This window comes from Rhineura floridana, chromosome 1, assembly GCF_030035675.1.
Source record: "Rhineura floridana isolate rRhiFlo1 chromosome 1, rRhiFlo1.hap2, whole genome shotgun sequence".
Classification (NCBI taxonomy): domain Eukaryota; kingdom Metazoa; phylum Chordata; class Lepidosauria; order Squamata; family Rhineuridae; genus Rhineura; species Rhineura floridana.
The window spans coordinates 224,015,448-224,031,074 of NC_084480.1; the positions used below are offsets into that span (position 1 = coordinate 224,015,448).

General features: G+C 44.6%; 1 protein-coding gene across 1 annotated transcript in view; it reads right to left on the reverse strand.

Annotated features, from left to right (window-relative positions):
* Positions 1 to 14,696, reverse strand: part of GALR1 (galanin receptor 1) — a 29,805-nt gene extending 15,109 nt beyond the window's left edge. The window contains exon 1 of the mRNA XM_061594132.1: positions 13,292 to 14,696. Coding sequence (XP_061450116.1) covers positions 13,292 to 14,005 — 714 coding nt within the window. The 5' untranslated portion in view covers positions 14,006 to 14,696. The remainder of the gene's footprint in view (positions 1 to 13,291) is intronic.
* Between the last annotated feature and the right edge of the window lie 931 nt (positions 14,697 to 15,627).

Genomic DNA, 15,627 nt, shown 5'->3' on the forward strand with positions numbered 1-15,627 from the left:
GTGGGGCTTCAGGATGAGGTATAGCTGTGGAGGAAGAGGAGGAGGAGGAAGGGTGATGGTGCCACTGGCAGAAGTCTGCCTTGGGCACAGCTGCAGTGCAGCTGGAAACTCCACCACTCTAGCTCAGCCGAGACAGGCACAAGTGGAGCCAGTGGAAGGCCTGAAAAAGGGGCATTCCGGGGAGATGTCAAGGGTGGAACTGAGGAGAGTGGAACTTATGCCACATCATGAGCCTGTTCAGTTCAGTCCTGCAGCCCTTTGTTCTGGCAGCCAATATGCTGGGTAAAGGGATGGCGGAAGGAAATATGCATTTCATTTCCTTCCACTGTGCCCTGCCAGTGCAGCCAGTGTCCTGCCTTCCCAGTGGTTCCTGAACGAAGGTTGGGTGTGGTGGCCCCTTCCGCTGGTCTCCAATGAGTTGGACTGTACTCTAAAGCAATGTACAGCATAAAATGAAATGATGTCACAAATGTCACTAAATAATGAATTAAAGGATGAAAATCCTCAGAGAAGCATACAGAATAACTAAGTTCATAATGAAGTGCATATACAATTAAAATTGATTCAAACCACTTACATAATGTAATATAAATTCATGTAGCAAACAGTAAACAAGAAGAAACCCATGTATCAATAGGGATAAATGAACATACAGTAATCCAAAACTGTGTCTCAACAGAATAGAACAACCAATATGAAACATATATAAACAAGAAAAATAGCCCCAATTCTGTTTATTAGTTTATCAACAGGAATAATAAATGCTCCAAATTCTGTATTTCAGTTAACTAAAACTCCAGAATGTAGGTTTGTTTCAGTACTTCTTGAAAAACTAGGACAGCCGCCAAGCTTGACTATGCCAAGATAACACAAGGTCCACAGCACTACAAAAATAATAATAATAAAAAAGAAAGCTATGGCCCTTAAGTAGCCATTATTAACTTTACCTGTAACCTTCCAAAAATTCAAAGCAGGAAAAAATATTTAAGGGAATAAAAATATATAGAAGAAATAACAAAATAAACATACTAAACAGGTCCTAAGTTGTTTAGGGTCATCAATAACCAAAGCTTAAACATGGTTCTGTTGCAAACTGGCAACTAGAGCAGCTGTTCAAGAGGGAGGTCCATGTGCATGTTGTAGGGTGCACCAGCAATCAGCCTAGCTGCATCGTTCTGTACCAGTTGCAGCTTCATAACCAAGCCTAAGGGCAGATCCACATAGAATACATTATAGTACTCTAATCCTGAGGTAACAAAGGTGTGGGCCACTGGGCCAAGCTATCTCTATCCACTGTGGCCAAGCTATCTTAGCTGGCAAAAGTACCAATGCTGGGGAAAAGGCACTGCTAGTCAATCTAGCCATCTGGATGTCCAGTGACATTGAGGGCTCCAGGAACACTCTCCAACTACATACCTGTACAACCCCATTCAGAACAGAGAGCCAGTGTGGTGTAGTGGTTAGAGAGCTGGACTGGGACCTGGGAGACCAGGGTTCAAATCCCCACTCAGCCATGAAGCTCACTGGATGACGTTGGGCCAGTCACTGCCTCTCAGCCCAATGTACCTCACAGGTTTGTTGTGAGGATAAAATGGAGAGGGGAAAACCATGTACACCACTTTGAGCTCCTTGGAGAAAAGGTGGTATATAAATGTAATAATAGTAACAACAACAACAACAACAACAACAACAACAACAACAACAACAACAACAACAACAACAACAACAACAACAATAATAATAATAATAATAATAATAATAATAATAATAATAATAATAATAATAATAATAACCACAACAGGTAATACAACTAATTCCCAAGTCTGGCTCTGTCTGGTTGAAACTCACTTTCAATTTATTGACCCTTGTTCACCCTACTTTTGCTTTTCGGCATGGTTTAGTAACTGCATGGCCTCATCTGATTCAGATGTAACAGAGAAACAGAGCTGCATGTCACCAACTTACTCTTGACACCTTGCTGCAAATCCCCTAATAATGCTCCCAGTTGCTTCATATAGAAGTTAAATAGCACTGGGGACAAGATGGTTCCTTGCAGCACCTCACAACATAATTGCCAGGGGGGGGAGGTACAGTCACTTTTGGCTGCTCCCTGGAATTGACCTTGGCAATAAGAGCTGAATCCCTGCAAAACAACTTCACAACCCACAATCTTTCATTTATCACACTCTTCACACATGCGCACACGAGCGCGCACACACACAACAGTCAACTATTTATCATCCATCCACTCCCTCAGTGGGGGGTTGCTGTGGTCTATAGGAGCTCCATCTCCCTCTGCAAGCACCCTGTCCATGTGACTACTGGTCTGGAGTGTTTGCACCTTGTGTTCGGTCAGCGTGACAGACTGGGGATTCTGTTGGTGTACTGCCCACCCCGCTGCCCAACAGACTCCCTAGCTGAGCTGACGGAGGTGGTCTCGGGTGTACTGTTGAGATCCCCCAGACTGTTGATTCTGGGGAATGTCAACATCCATGCGGAGGCCACCTTATCCAGGGCGGCTCAGGATTTCATGGTTTCCATGACAACCATGGGACTGTCCCAATATGCCATTGGCCCAACACATGTAGCCAGGCATACTCTAGACTTGGTTTTTGCAACTGGACATGGAGATGGTGATCTGAATGTGTAGGGCCTTACATCAGTCCCTTTGTCATGGACAGATCACTGCTTGATGAACTTTAGACTTACAGCAGCCTTTCCCCTTTGCAAGGGTGGGGGACCTATTAAGTTGGTCCGCCCCCAGAGACAAATGGATCCGGATGGTTTCCAAAGGGCTCTGGGGAGTTTTTCGGCTGATAGGGCTGGCACTCCTGTCGAAACCCTGGTTGAACTGTGGAATACAGAAATGCCCTGGGCTGTTGACATGATCGCTCCTGAGTGACCTCTCCTGTGTAGAGCTTGTACGGCTCCATGGCATACCAGAGCTGAGAGGGAAGAAACAATATAGGAGATGGCTTGAATGCTGATGGAGATGAACTCCTGGTCAATGCAATTACACACTGGTAAGTGCCTATGGTAAGCTATATTTAGCGGCAGTGAGGGCAGCAAAAAAACAATATTTTGCTGCCACTATCAAATCATCAATCTGCTGCCCAGTGGAGCTCTTCAGAATTGTCTGGGGGCTATTACACACTGGCCCCAAGGACATGGTAGAACCATCTGAGGCCCACTGTAATGAATTTGCTAGGCAGTTCCAGGATAAAATCTTTAGCATCCGCCAGGACTTAGAGTCCAGTGATATAGCAGGGGAATCAAGCGGGGTATCCAGAGCACAGCGTTGTCCTGATTTCTTGGATGAGTTTCAGTTGGTACAGCTTGAGGACGTTGACAAGGTGCTTGGACAGGTTCGTGCAACCACTTCCATGCTGGATCCTTGCCCTTCTTGGCTAATAAAAGCTGGCAGGGATGGAACAGCCGGCTGGGCCAGGGAAGTGATTAATGTCTCTCTGCGAGAGGGGGTGGTCCCTGGCTGCCTGAAAGAGGCAGTAGTGAGACCACTCCTGAAGAGACCCCTCCCCGTGGACCCAAAAAATCTTAATAACTATAGGCCGGTAGCAAATGTTCCATTTCTGGGCAAGGTCCTTGAACGAGTGGTGGCAGACAAGCTCCAGACTCTCTTGGATGAGACAGATTATCTGGATCCATTTCAGTCAGGTTTCAGGCCTGGTTTTGGCACAGAAACAGCCTTGGTTGACCTGTATGATGGCCTCTGTCGGGAGAGAGATGGGGAGTGTAACTCTGTTGATTTTCCTTGATCTCTCAGCGCCTTTCGATACCATCGACCATGGTATCCTTCTGCGAAGACTGGCTGAGTTGAGAGTGGGAGGAACTGTATGGCGATGGTTCCGCTCCTACTTGGCAGGTCAGCTCCAGAACGTGGTGCTTGGGGAACATTGCTCGGCACCCTGGACTCTCCAGTGTGGGGTTCTGCAGGGATCAGTTCTGTCCCCCATGCTGTTCAACATCTACATGAAACCGTTGGGTGCTGTCATCTGGAGCTTTGGAGTACGTTGCCATCAGAATACTGATGACACGCAGCTCTATTCTCTTTTCATCTTCTTCAGGTGAGGCTGTCAATGTGTTGAACCAGTGCCTGGCTGCGACAATGGACTGGATGAGGGCTAATAAACAGACAAGACTGTGATGCTGCTAGTGGGTGGTTCTTCTGACCAGATGGTGGATGTCCAACCTGTCCTGGATGGGGTTGCACTCCGCCTGAAGGAGCAGGTTTGTAGCTTGGGGGTTCTCCTAGAACCATCTCTGTCACTTGAGGCTGAGGTAGTCTCGGTGGCACATAGTGTCTTCTACCAACTTTGGTTGGTGGCCGAGCTATGCCCCTATCTGGACAGGGATAACCTGGCTTCAGTTGTCCATGCTCTGCTAACCTCCAAGTTAGATTACTGCAATGCACTCTACGTGGGGCTGCCTTTGAGGACAGTTTGGAAGCTGCAGCTTGTGCAAAATGCAGTGGCCAGACTGGTAACAGGGACCAGATGGTTTGAACATATAAAACTGATTCTGGCTCGCTTGCATTGGCTGCCTGTATGTTTCTGAGCTCGATTCAAGGAGTTGGTTTTAACCTATAAAGTCTTACAAGGCTTAGGACCACAATACCTGATGGAACGCCTCTTCCGACACGAACCCACCAGTACACTACACTCAACATCCAAGGCCCTCCTCCGGCTACCTACTGGGAGAGAAGGTGGGAGTCTGGCAACAAGGGAGAGGGATTTCTCAGTGGTGGCCCCTGTGATGTTCCTGCTTGTATTGTAAATATGGTAAGTGCTGGTTATATAGAAGATATATGGTAAGTGGAGTGAAAGAGGAGGGGGAGTACATGAGCAATAGAATGCTGAATGATTGGCTGAGAGTTTGAATGGCTGGGAGTATAAATGGAAGAATGACAGTTGAATCTGTGGAGGTTTGGTGGTGAATTGAGGTGGTGGCTGTGAGGTGGTGTTGGGAGGTTGGTGTTGTTGAGAGTGAGTCGGAGGCAATTAGTAAGAAGTCAAGTACATAACAGAATATAGATGAAACCATACGCTTGTGAACATTCCTTAAGTAATCTTGTTATTTCTAATTCTTAATAAATATTTCTTGGTTAAATAAAAGCCTGATTCCTTCAGCTGGGATGCACATACCAGGGGGAATAGCAAAGTAACCAAGGCTGAACAGTTTGTATCGAATGGTGGCAGTGGCAGATCGGAGGAAAGTGCATCCAGTCCCACAGAGAAACCCAGGGCTGTATGCTTCAGAGTCAAGGGGCTGCAGGGGGGTTTACAAATTGACACAAGGTATCAGAATAGCCAGGCAGAGACTAGGCACAGTCTATTGGCTAAAAGGGTTACAGAGTGTCGGGTGGTGCTGCCTAGCAGTGGGATCTTTTGAGATCAGTGCTAGTGCTGTAAAGGGTAAGAATAAACCTGACATTTCTGTCTGCTGGTAGCCACAAAGTGAGAGCTTCACAGGTGGTGCCAGGGAAGGACGTCACAGCCCCCAAATTATGGAATGATCTACCTGATGAGGTGTGCCTAGCACCAACACTGTTATCTTTTCGGCGCCACGTCAAGACTTTCCTCTTCTCCCAGGCATTTTAGCATGTGTTTTTCAATTGGTATATTTGTTTTTAATGTTTTTAATTGTTGTAAACTGCCCAGAGAGCTTCAGCTATGGGGCAGTATACAAATGCAATAAATAAATAAATAATCCATCCACTCCATCACACACTCCTCTCACTCTCTCCCATACCCACTCAATCCTCCCTCTCACTGTTCACCATGCTGACTGTCATTCAGGCTTCACAATCATCTGTCACTACAAACAAAAGAGGGATGTTCCTGCTCTCACCCTGAGCATCACCCGCCAATACCCCATGCACAACTCACAGTTCCCCACAACCGCCCAAGCCATTTAATCCAACAACAGCTATAACCAACTAAAATTAAGAGTGGGGGCACCCTCACCAACATAGCAACCCTGAAGGTGTGGTCCCCTTTGGTGGCTTCACTTTTGGGGTCATCTCTACTGAGGCCCACCACACCACAGTAGTATGAGCTTTAACTCAATGGAAAAGATATCAGCAGAAGTGATTGAAGTTCAGCACTGCCACCTCCTTCCAGCAGCTGGCTGAAAGGTGGCAAAAATTAGCAGTGGGGATTACCCAGATCTGGAGCGGGCAAATATTGCTGATGGCCTTCTCATCTGTTCTTGTTCTCTTCACTGTGGCAGTCAATCAGTGGTAAGATTTTAATAGCACATGACAGGTTCAAGCATGATTTAAGCCCCAAGTATAACAATATTGCTTGCTACAAGACAATTATTATATTTATGGATTCTTCCACTTTTTCATGCAATAAGTCTTCCATTAGCAGCTAGTATATGGGAGATGTTGCTTCAGATTAATATATCAGTAAAGTTTATTGACGTTAATTATTAAAAAACCATATGTAGTACAGTGGAGATAACCATATGAACTCAGTACTCTTAGAATCATGACTGGTCACATAAAACAGATTAATTCAATTCCTTTTAATACTGTAAAACTACACACTTCTGTTCATTCATGGGGGTAATTTGCACTGTGTAACCCCCTCAACCTCATTAAAAGCTACTCCAGAAGCTCAGCAAAATCTTCAGAGCAGGAGTGGCCAACATGTTAGGCCTTGGAACTACACAAGAGCAGCATCAATGTGCAGAGCTTGGAAGATTACTTTTAAAAAGTAATAAATTACAGTTACAGTTACATGGCCCTGAAAAAGTAGTAATTACCATTACAATTACAATTGCTCTGAAAATAACTGATTACTTTACTTTTACTCAATAGTAATTGCTACAATTACATTTTAGTTACTTTTTTAAAACAAATTGCCTACAAGGTGCTGGCCTTGGCTGCTGCACATCTAAGTAGCCTAAAACAACATTAAAAATAAGCACACACACACAGAGGGTAGTAGAATAATTTTTTATCCATATGATTAACAGAATGGCATAACAGAATCTCACATCCCCTCACCCCACCCTCAGCAATGGTGATACCCCAATACACATTTTTTTTGTATATATATATATTGCCTCCAGCTCTTTTCTCCTTCCACTCCTGTCAATTTTTAAACAATTGTTTTCTCCACGCCGTCTTGCTCTCCACATCCTCCCTCGTTGCCTCCTAAGCACCCATAGAGCATGAAGGAAGAACAACGCTGCACAGAAGCCTAATTTGAAGCACATTATTTTTATTCACAAATCAGAGGAGCAGAAGACTTCCCCTGCTCCCTCCCTCAAGTAATGCACAAAAGTAATGCTGGAAACATTACAATTACTCCTCAAAAGTAATGAAGTTACTAATCGTTCTATTACCAGCAAAATGTAATGAAGTTACCCACTCATTACTCAAAAAAGTAATAAATTACAAGTAATTCGTTACTTGTAACTAGTTACTTCCAAGCTCTGTCAATGTGCAATATAACTCTGTGAGTTCATTGTTCAACATCATCACTGCTATAGACATAGATATATAGAGATATACATTTCAATGAGAGCAGTATTTCCTGGGCATGTGGGGGGAGCTAAAATCTGGTTTCCTCTTGCCCTGGCCTGGGTCTTTTTTTATTGTTGGGAGGGGGAGAGATTATTGGTAGCAAATTGCCCCAAAAGAATATTGGCTACCAATGGGGGGAAGGGAATCTGGTTTCTTTGGCCTGGATTGGGCCTTTTTATTTTCATTTTTTTATTTAGAGTATCTGAAAATTTGTTAATGAACTCTCATAAGGGATGAGAACAAGAACTTATTACAATTATTTTAAAACAAAAATCTTAGCAGTACTTTAAAGAGGATCCGTGTTTATTTTCTTTCTGAGCCCAGGACTGCATCTTTTCTGCTGTGGGGCAGGCAGAAACAAGGAGATAACATAGACATTGTGGCATTGGTAATCCTATTAGCAAGGTATGTGTGCAGTTCTTGCACACTTCCAACCCCAATTTCACTTTGAATGAGAAGATGAAACAGTATCTTGTCCTGTGTAGTTAGGTGAATGGGAAGGAATTTTGAGTTAAGCAAATCCTTGCTTTTCTAAAACCCCGGAAACTAAGATTCTTTAGTTTTGTGTGAATGTCTGAGTGCCCACACCAGTGGAGTACTGGAGAAACTTGTAGAACTTGCTGCTACAGTATTTGGAAGTTATCATATGGTGCGAAAGATTCATTTTTCTAACATTTTAGCTTCTTGTTTTTCCCCATCCACCACACTGTTTTACCTCAGCGATAGGAGCTGACAGCTTACAGGTTTCTTTCCACCAATGATTATTATCCATGATATTTAAATATACTGCTCCAGGTCAGGGAGGTTCTTTCTGCATACCAGGAAATAAGCTAGGCATGCTTAAATAAAATGTAATGTTCCTGAATGTAATATTTGCTGTTTTCACCATAGGAGTTATATATATGATAGTCTCACAAATATAATGGTTAATTATATCAAGAAGGAGGTACGGCTGTGGTTACTGACACAGTCCTATTCATTTTAGACAGAAGTAAGTCATGCTGTGCTCATTTAAGTGAGTATAGAATTGGATTCCTCAACTGAACCCCCTTCCCTTGTTGTTGCTCTGTGCTGAATTTTAGACTATAAGCTCTTCAGGGCAGAGACCTATCTTCTTGACAGGCATATCAGGGTGGAATATCACTGCTGTGTTGTTTTGTTGAGTTGTAATGGCACAATAAATGTATTTCTGTACATTTGCTGTACATGTAATGGCACAATAAATGTATTAGTTGTCAAATAAGTTATCATCATGTAGATGATGATGATATCATCAGCATTGATCTCCATGACACTAACATCCCAGAATGAGTTGTCACTGGCTGCCACTGAGTACTAGTGTAGTAGATAGTCATTCTTCAAGTTGGCTGTGGCAGTAAGATTTAAACCCAGGAATACAGGAAGGAAGGCTTTCAAAAAGTTAGTGTTGGCATTTTTCTCCCTCTTTTAAGCCACAAATAACTTAAAAAGGGACATTGGCAGGCAGGCTAGTAGATTTGGGGGGGACTAGTAACTCTTATGGCCTTAATTGTGCCTCTGTGTTATAGGCCATACTATTTATGGTCCAATTTTAGGATATCTTGTACCAGCGATTAAACATAGACAAGGAATAACAACCACTACACTGGGACATTACAACTCATTATGCTATAGTAATGCTATAGGCTGTGCCAAGGTTGTGTAAAAATAATGTAGCAGCTGTCTAATTGATCAATGTGAGACTTTTCTGTTTGGACCAGCATTTGGCTGATGGGATGAGAGTAGGGGGTTGCTTTTAATGCTAGATTTCAACAGGGAGGAAGCCCATAAGATTGTGTTGTGTCTTCTATTACTATTTTTAATGTTCGTACTCATCCTGAGCCTTTTGGGGGAAAGTAAGTTGGAATTAAAAAAAAACACCCAGTGGCAGCCAGTGAAAAGGCTTGCTGGGTACAAGTGCCAGCAGCCACTGGGTGGCAATTAGGGGAAAAGGTAGTTAATTCCTGCACATATATTTGAGCACTTGAAGTTGGCAGCAGAGGCAAGAGAGGATCTCAGTTACTGTCGGGACAGTTGGCCCTGTTAACTTCAATCAACAGCCTTTACCAGTGGCCACTATGCAATCTGCAACCGTTCACTTGCACAGCACTTCCTCCATTCCAGCCTCCCAGCACTGAAAGCCATAGACAAGAATTCCCCTCCTTCCTCCAGCAGCCACCAGTGGTTTCACCTACAACTGCTTCACTAGACACTGTTTAAATAAGTGCATGATTAAACTCGCATCTCTCTCTCACACACACGACATTACACTATATAAGATGTGAGCAAGATGAAAATACCATAGAAGAGTCATTAGCCCCATTCAGGCATTTTCCACACACTTATTTATTATTACACTTAAATCTCACCTTTCCGCTAAGAAGCTCAGGGTGGTATATGTGGTTCTTCCCCATCCCATCCTCACAACCACTCGGCTAAGAGAAAGTGATTGGGCCATGGTCACACAGTGAACTCCTTGGCCAAGTGGGGGCTAGAACCCTCGTCTCCCAAGTCCAACACTCTAACTACCTTAATTAATCAGCAGTAGCTTGCTAGTTAGGGTGGACCTGCTATACAAGCTTCCCAGCAGGTGGGCCACTGTTGCTCACCAAGACATAGAGGGATAGGAGCAAGACTCTAGGGTGGTGAGTAATGTCCAGATGCACCAGAAGAGCTAATCTGGCACTCCTGCTCAATTGTAAACCACTTCACCATCCCCACCTCTTCCCCTCTCTCTCCTGGTAAGCAAGAATGACCCATCTGCCGGGAAAGTAGCACTTCTGCCATTCATAGAACTTATACATGGAGAAGGGTGTCATGGGACCATGTTACTTGATCCACTCTCAATACTGCATGGCACTGGGCATGCTCCCTGGATGTTCACACAATGGGATAGATGTCAGCATAGAAGAAGTCTGCATAGGAGCTGCAAAGTCTCCACCAATGCGCAGGTGTCCAGGAGGCATGCCTACTGCCACACAGTGCATCCAGATTGAGACCAGCAATGTACTCTCACTGCTCCCTTCTCTATGTATAGTGGAGAAGTAGCCAACCCATTACCAATAGCCATTACCATTACCTTCCATGAAAGACTTCAGTGCCCCCAGCAGGTAGTGCAGAATCTGAGCTTTCACTTAAAACAAAATGTAAGTCTCTAGTCCTCCTAGAAAGAAAGTTACGGAGCAAAATGTACAGGAACCATTCCAAGTGATTTCTATGAAATGAGCCAGCCTGGCTGCTCCCACCTGTCAGTGTTATTAGCCTACAAGTGAAGTCAGAACTGTGATTGATAAGTCAGTTGTTTGGACACCAGGCAACAAGAATCCCTAGGGTCTTCAAGAGCTGCCTTTTAGTGCACTTTCTCTGCTTCTGTCTTTTTCCCTAGTCCTTCGAATCTCCATGGTTTGCATTTCTTTTTCCCCCCTAGCAACCAGGATGCATCTTTGCTGTGCTGGGTTCACCTGAGATCAGATAGTGCCTAGAAATTATTTTCTGAAAATACTACTTCACAATAAGTGTGAATCAATGTTAAAGAATTTCCCTCCCCACAAAAGGCAAATTGAAAACTTGAAGGCTTAGGCATGTCTCCTGCTTTGCAGGAGCTAAAGACCAAGGACTCGTTAAGAATTCACTGTATAGTTAACTTACAGTACAATGGTACACATGTCTACTTAGAAGTAAGTCTCTTTGTGTTTATTGGGTTTACTCCCAGGTAAGTGGCTACAGAATGGCAGCCTTAGCTTTGGTTTAGGGTTAGCATTGAGGAAAAACAGGGTTCTTATGCCTTTAACAGATGTATAGCAGGCAGGAATTCAATAGGTCAAGCATTTTCTAGTATGGAAATACTATTACAGGAAAAGCTTTGCCATAACTGCTCTCTAATTTTGTGTTATGCCATGCCCCCATGGCAGCCATTTTGTGACTGGTGCCTCCAGCACTGCCTCAAAATTTGAACTGTGCCCTCTGATCCAAAAAGGTGTAGGTTCTATGTGTGGGAAATGCCTAAACGGGGCTAATATCACACTAATAATTAATTTGTCCTGGTAATATCAAAGGGAACTAACAATATTTTTAATTGTTTTCACCCTGGAAAATGGAGAATTCTCCCTTACAAAAAAGTTTTAATATGTATTTTATATTATAAATGATTGATAGGCATTCTGAACAGTGATGGCTGACATTCCTGTTATCGAGCTTTCTGCTGAATACAATTAGTAAACCCGGGTATGTCTAGAGTATTAAAGGATTTTCTTGCATTGGAAAAATGGGAAGTACCATGATCCTGTGCTAAAGACAAAGTGTAACAACCTTCCTAATTAAGGAGTCAGTTCCAAAATTCATTGTCTTCCACAATATGGACTTCAGTGAAACTTTGGCTATGTTGAGAGATTAACTTATTTCTGGTATGTATTAAACCACCTTATTTGTTGTTTTGTAATGGATTCTAAATTCAGGCAAAATTGTGGTGTACATTATTCAGAATTCAAGGGTGAAAACAGTGGCTATACAGAAATTGAACCTATGATCAGGATGAGAGGGTGGGGAGTTTTCCAACTCTATGGATGCTCTCTATCTCAGTCATAGTCAGGATGAATTCTTCATCACTCATGCCTTATAAAGCTGAGCCAATGAAATAAAGAACAAAGCTTTCACTGACATGTGAGATGCCACATTAGGGACCCAGTGCCCTAATGACATTCTTGTTGCTTTCTGTCAGTACTATCCATATTTCATTGAAGGCAGTGGCAAAACTCCAACTGATTTTGTTAGTGTTTAATTGCACTCTGTTATTCCCCATCTATGAAAAGACATAAGGCTTTTATTCACAGACTGCCTTACAGATATTGCCTGAGAAACCACCACCTGGAAACCAGTCTTTGTTCAGGGACAGATTTCAGCAAACCTTATATTCTCTTCCCCAGAAGGTGAGACTTTGTATGCAAGAGACCTTAATATGAAGCGCCATTCATTCACACCACCTATTGCTGCTTGCAAAGTTATCTGGATCAGGGCTTCTGTATTTTTGACACAGGGTAAGCATTACAGATATACTTTGCAAACGTATCCTGTGAAGCTGCTACAATTTACTTTATACAGAAGCCATAAAAGGAAATTGTATGACGCTGCTTTGTGTAAGTTTCAGTACAATGTGACCGAGTACCGCATGAATGGATTGGAAAGTTATCCTTACTGTATCCTCTGAATTATATCTCAACTTACTAATATCAGTTTGTAATATCATGAAGAGATTCAGATCAATATTCATACTTAAAACATCTTGATCCTGCCCACACACACTGGGAAATACAACGACCTTCTATATTTTAGCTTGTACAATCCTTCCACGTACTTTTCAGCTGACTTCCCATAAACTACACTGTATATAAACTTCATTAAGCATTTATATGCATAGACTATTGCATGCTCAATAAAATCCTTGCAAATGTAACCTTTAACATTTAAGTGCACGTTGAACATTGTGCAATTATATTTATAGTACCCAAGAGAGTGTGCCCCGCAATCTGTCACACTAAACATTAATTGCACACATAGCACACTAAACATTCCTTCAGTCCACACTACGCTTACCTCTGTATAGTTTGCTGTATAAGTTATTGTCCTCTGAAGCTGGACCCTTTTTTCCATACACATGGGAGTGGCTGTCTCATGCACATATATGACATGCATTCTGCTTGTAGCTTATTAACCCGCACTCACCTTAGCATAACAGAAGGAGATGAGCAGCAGAGGTAGCAGGTACCCAAAAACAAAGGTACAGATCACATAGATTTTCTTGTGGTGTTGATCGGGCCACACTTCCCAGCAGAAAGTCTGATTAATGGTTTCCTGTTGGACGATGCACTGATGGTGAGCCACAGGTGAGGCCATGGCAATAGACAGCAGCCAGATGACCCCTACACCAAACAGTGCATTGCGGGACACTCGCAGGGATGAGGAGCGTCGGGAATGCACAATGGCCACATAGCGGTCCACAGACATTGCTGAAAGAGTGAAAATGCTGACCAACATGGAGACAGTGAAGAAATAGTGGATAAACTTGCAGATGAACGTGCCCAGAACCCAGTTGGGCAACATATACACCGTAGACTGGAAAGGGATGCAAAACAGCAAGTAGGCCAGGTCTGCAATGCTCAGGTTGAGGACAAAGATGTTGGTGGTGCTGCGGGGCTTGCCTGGCTTGCTCCTGGCTAGGACTGTGATGACCAAGGAGTTGCCCACCACTCCCAGTGTAAAAATGAGGCCAAAGACAATCAAGGTGATAAAGTTGTCAATGCCAATTTCAAAGAGGAAATGAGCATCCTCCTCCTTCGGGTGATGCTCCAGGGATGACCTGGAGGCATTGGAGTCCAGCCAGGGCAAGCCCCAGGTATGGTTCATGTAGACGGAGGTGGCAGGAGCCTCTGGGTCCATACTCTGTGGAGCTTGGAAAAGAAAACTCGACAAAACAAAAGCAACAAACAGCCTTGCCTCCCACAGAAATCTTTCTTTCTTTCAGAAGAATGCCCTTCCAAAACCCAGGACCTCTCTCTCCTCCAGCCCACCTGCCAAAGAATCCACAAAAACCGAACGCAACGGCCCTTTCCCTCTTCTGTTTTGGAACAGCCTCAGGAAAGGGGCGAGGGGAGAAAAAAACGAGCCGGGGGTCCTTGCGTCGAAACGGTAAGTCGCACAAGTCCCGGGCACCGCTGTTTCCCAACGGCCACTTTCGGTCATTCGTTTGACTGTGCCCCTCTCCTGCCCGCTTAGCACCGGGAAACTTCCTGCCTAGGGGCAAAGGGCGGGAGTCTGAGCGTCAAGGGGCCGCTTGCCAGCCCTTGGATGCCGCCTAGGGGGTCAGACCCAGGCAGGGAGCGATGGAGACACTCTGAGAGAAATCGCCTCTCGCCTCCTCTTGTTTGGAGAAGCGGACCTCTTTGCTGCTCTCCTTTCCCGCCTTTCATTCCTCAAGGGTCGGAGCGCACAGAGACCGGGTGAGTGAGCGAGCGAGCTCAGCGTCTGGGCAGCGGTCGAGAGAGCCGCTCCTGCCTCTCTGTGCGCGTACTGTTGGCCGGAGCTCTCGCTGATTTTTCTCCTAATTTCACACGCACACACCTCCAAGCTCCTCCCTCACCCTGCCTGACGCGCCGCTAACCCCCGGCCGCAAGATCTATGCGGCTACCACCAGCCGGGTTGCTGTCTAACCTTCTCCCGCAACTGGCAACCCGCAACCGTGACTAAAATCCAGCCAAGCAGCCTCCTCTCTGCTTCCTCGGGATCTGTTGCCCCTCCCTACTTGTCTGCAGCCCGCTGCTCTAGGCATGTGGCGCAGGGAGGGGAGACATGAAAATGCTGAGGGGCGTAAAGAAGGAGCCACCCCTGCCTCCCCCACTCACTCCTGGCTCCACCGGGGTAGCAGCGAGGGGACCCCAATGTAGCCTTTCAGAGGGCATAATCCACCAGTGAATCACACCCAGAATGTGTTAACTCCCTTCTGTGTTTTGTTTATTGCATTTTTATTCTGCCCTTCCTTCAAGGAGTTCACAGGATGATGGTGATTTTACTTGCCCTTGATCATAAGGTTCCAGGGAGGTTGAAAATGGAAATGGACTGCCTTCCAGTCGATCCCGACTTATGGCTACCCCATGAATAGGGTTTTCATGGTAAGCTGTATTCAGAGGGATTTACCATTGCCTCCCTCTGAGGCTAGTCTTCCCCAGCTGGCTAGGGCCTGCTCACCTTGCCACAGCTGCACAAGCCAGCCCCTTCCTTGTCCACAACTGCAAGCTGGGGGGGGCAAGTGGGCTCCTTGGGACTGTGCAGCATGCCCACGGCTGCACAGGTGGCAGGGCACATAACCCCTGAGCCACTCACTGTGGGGGTGATCTTTAGCTGGCACTCACCCAGGAGACACGAGCGGGGATTTATTTATTTATTTATTTATTTCATTTATAAACCGCCCGTAGCTAATAGCTCTCTGGGCGGTGTACAAGGTTAAAATACAGTATTACAATAAAATCAATAACAAATACCAGCAAGATTTTAAAACTAGAACA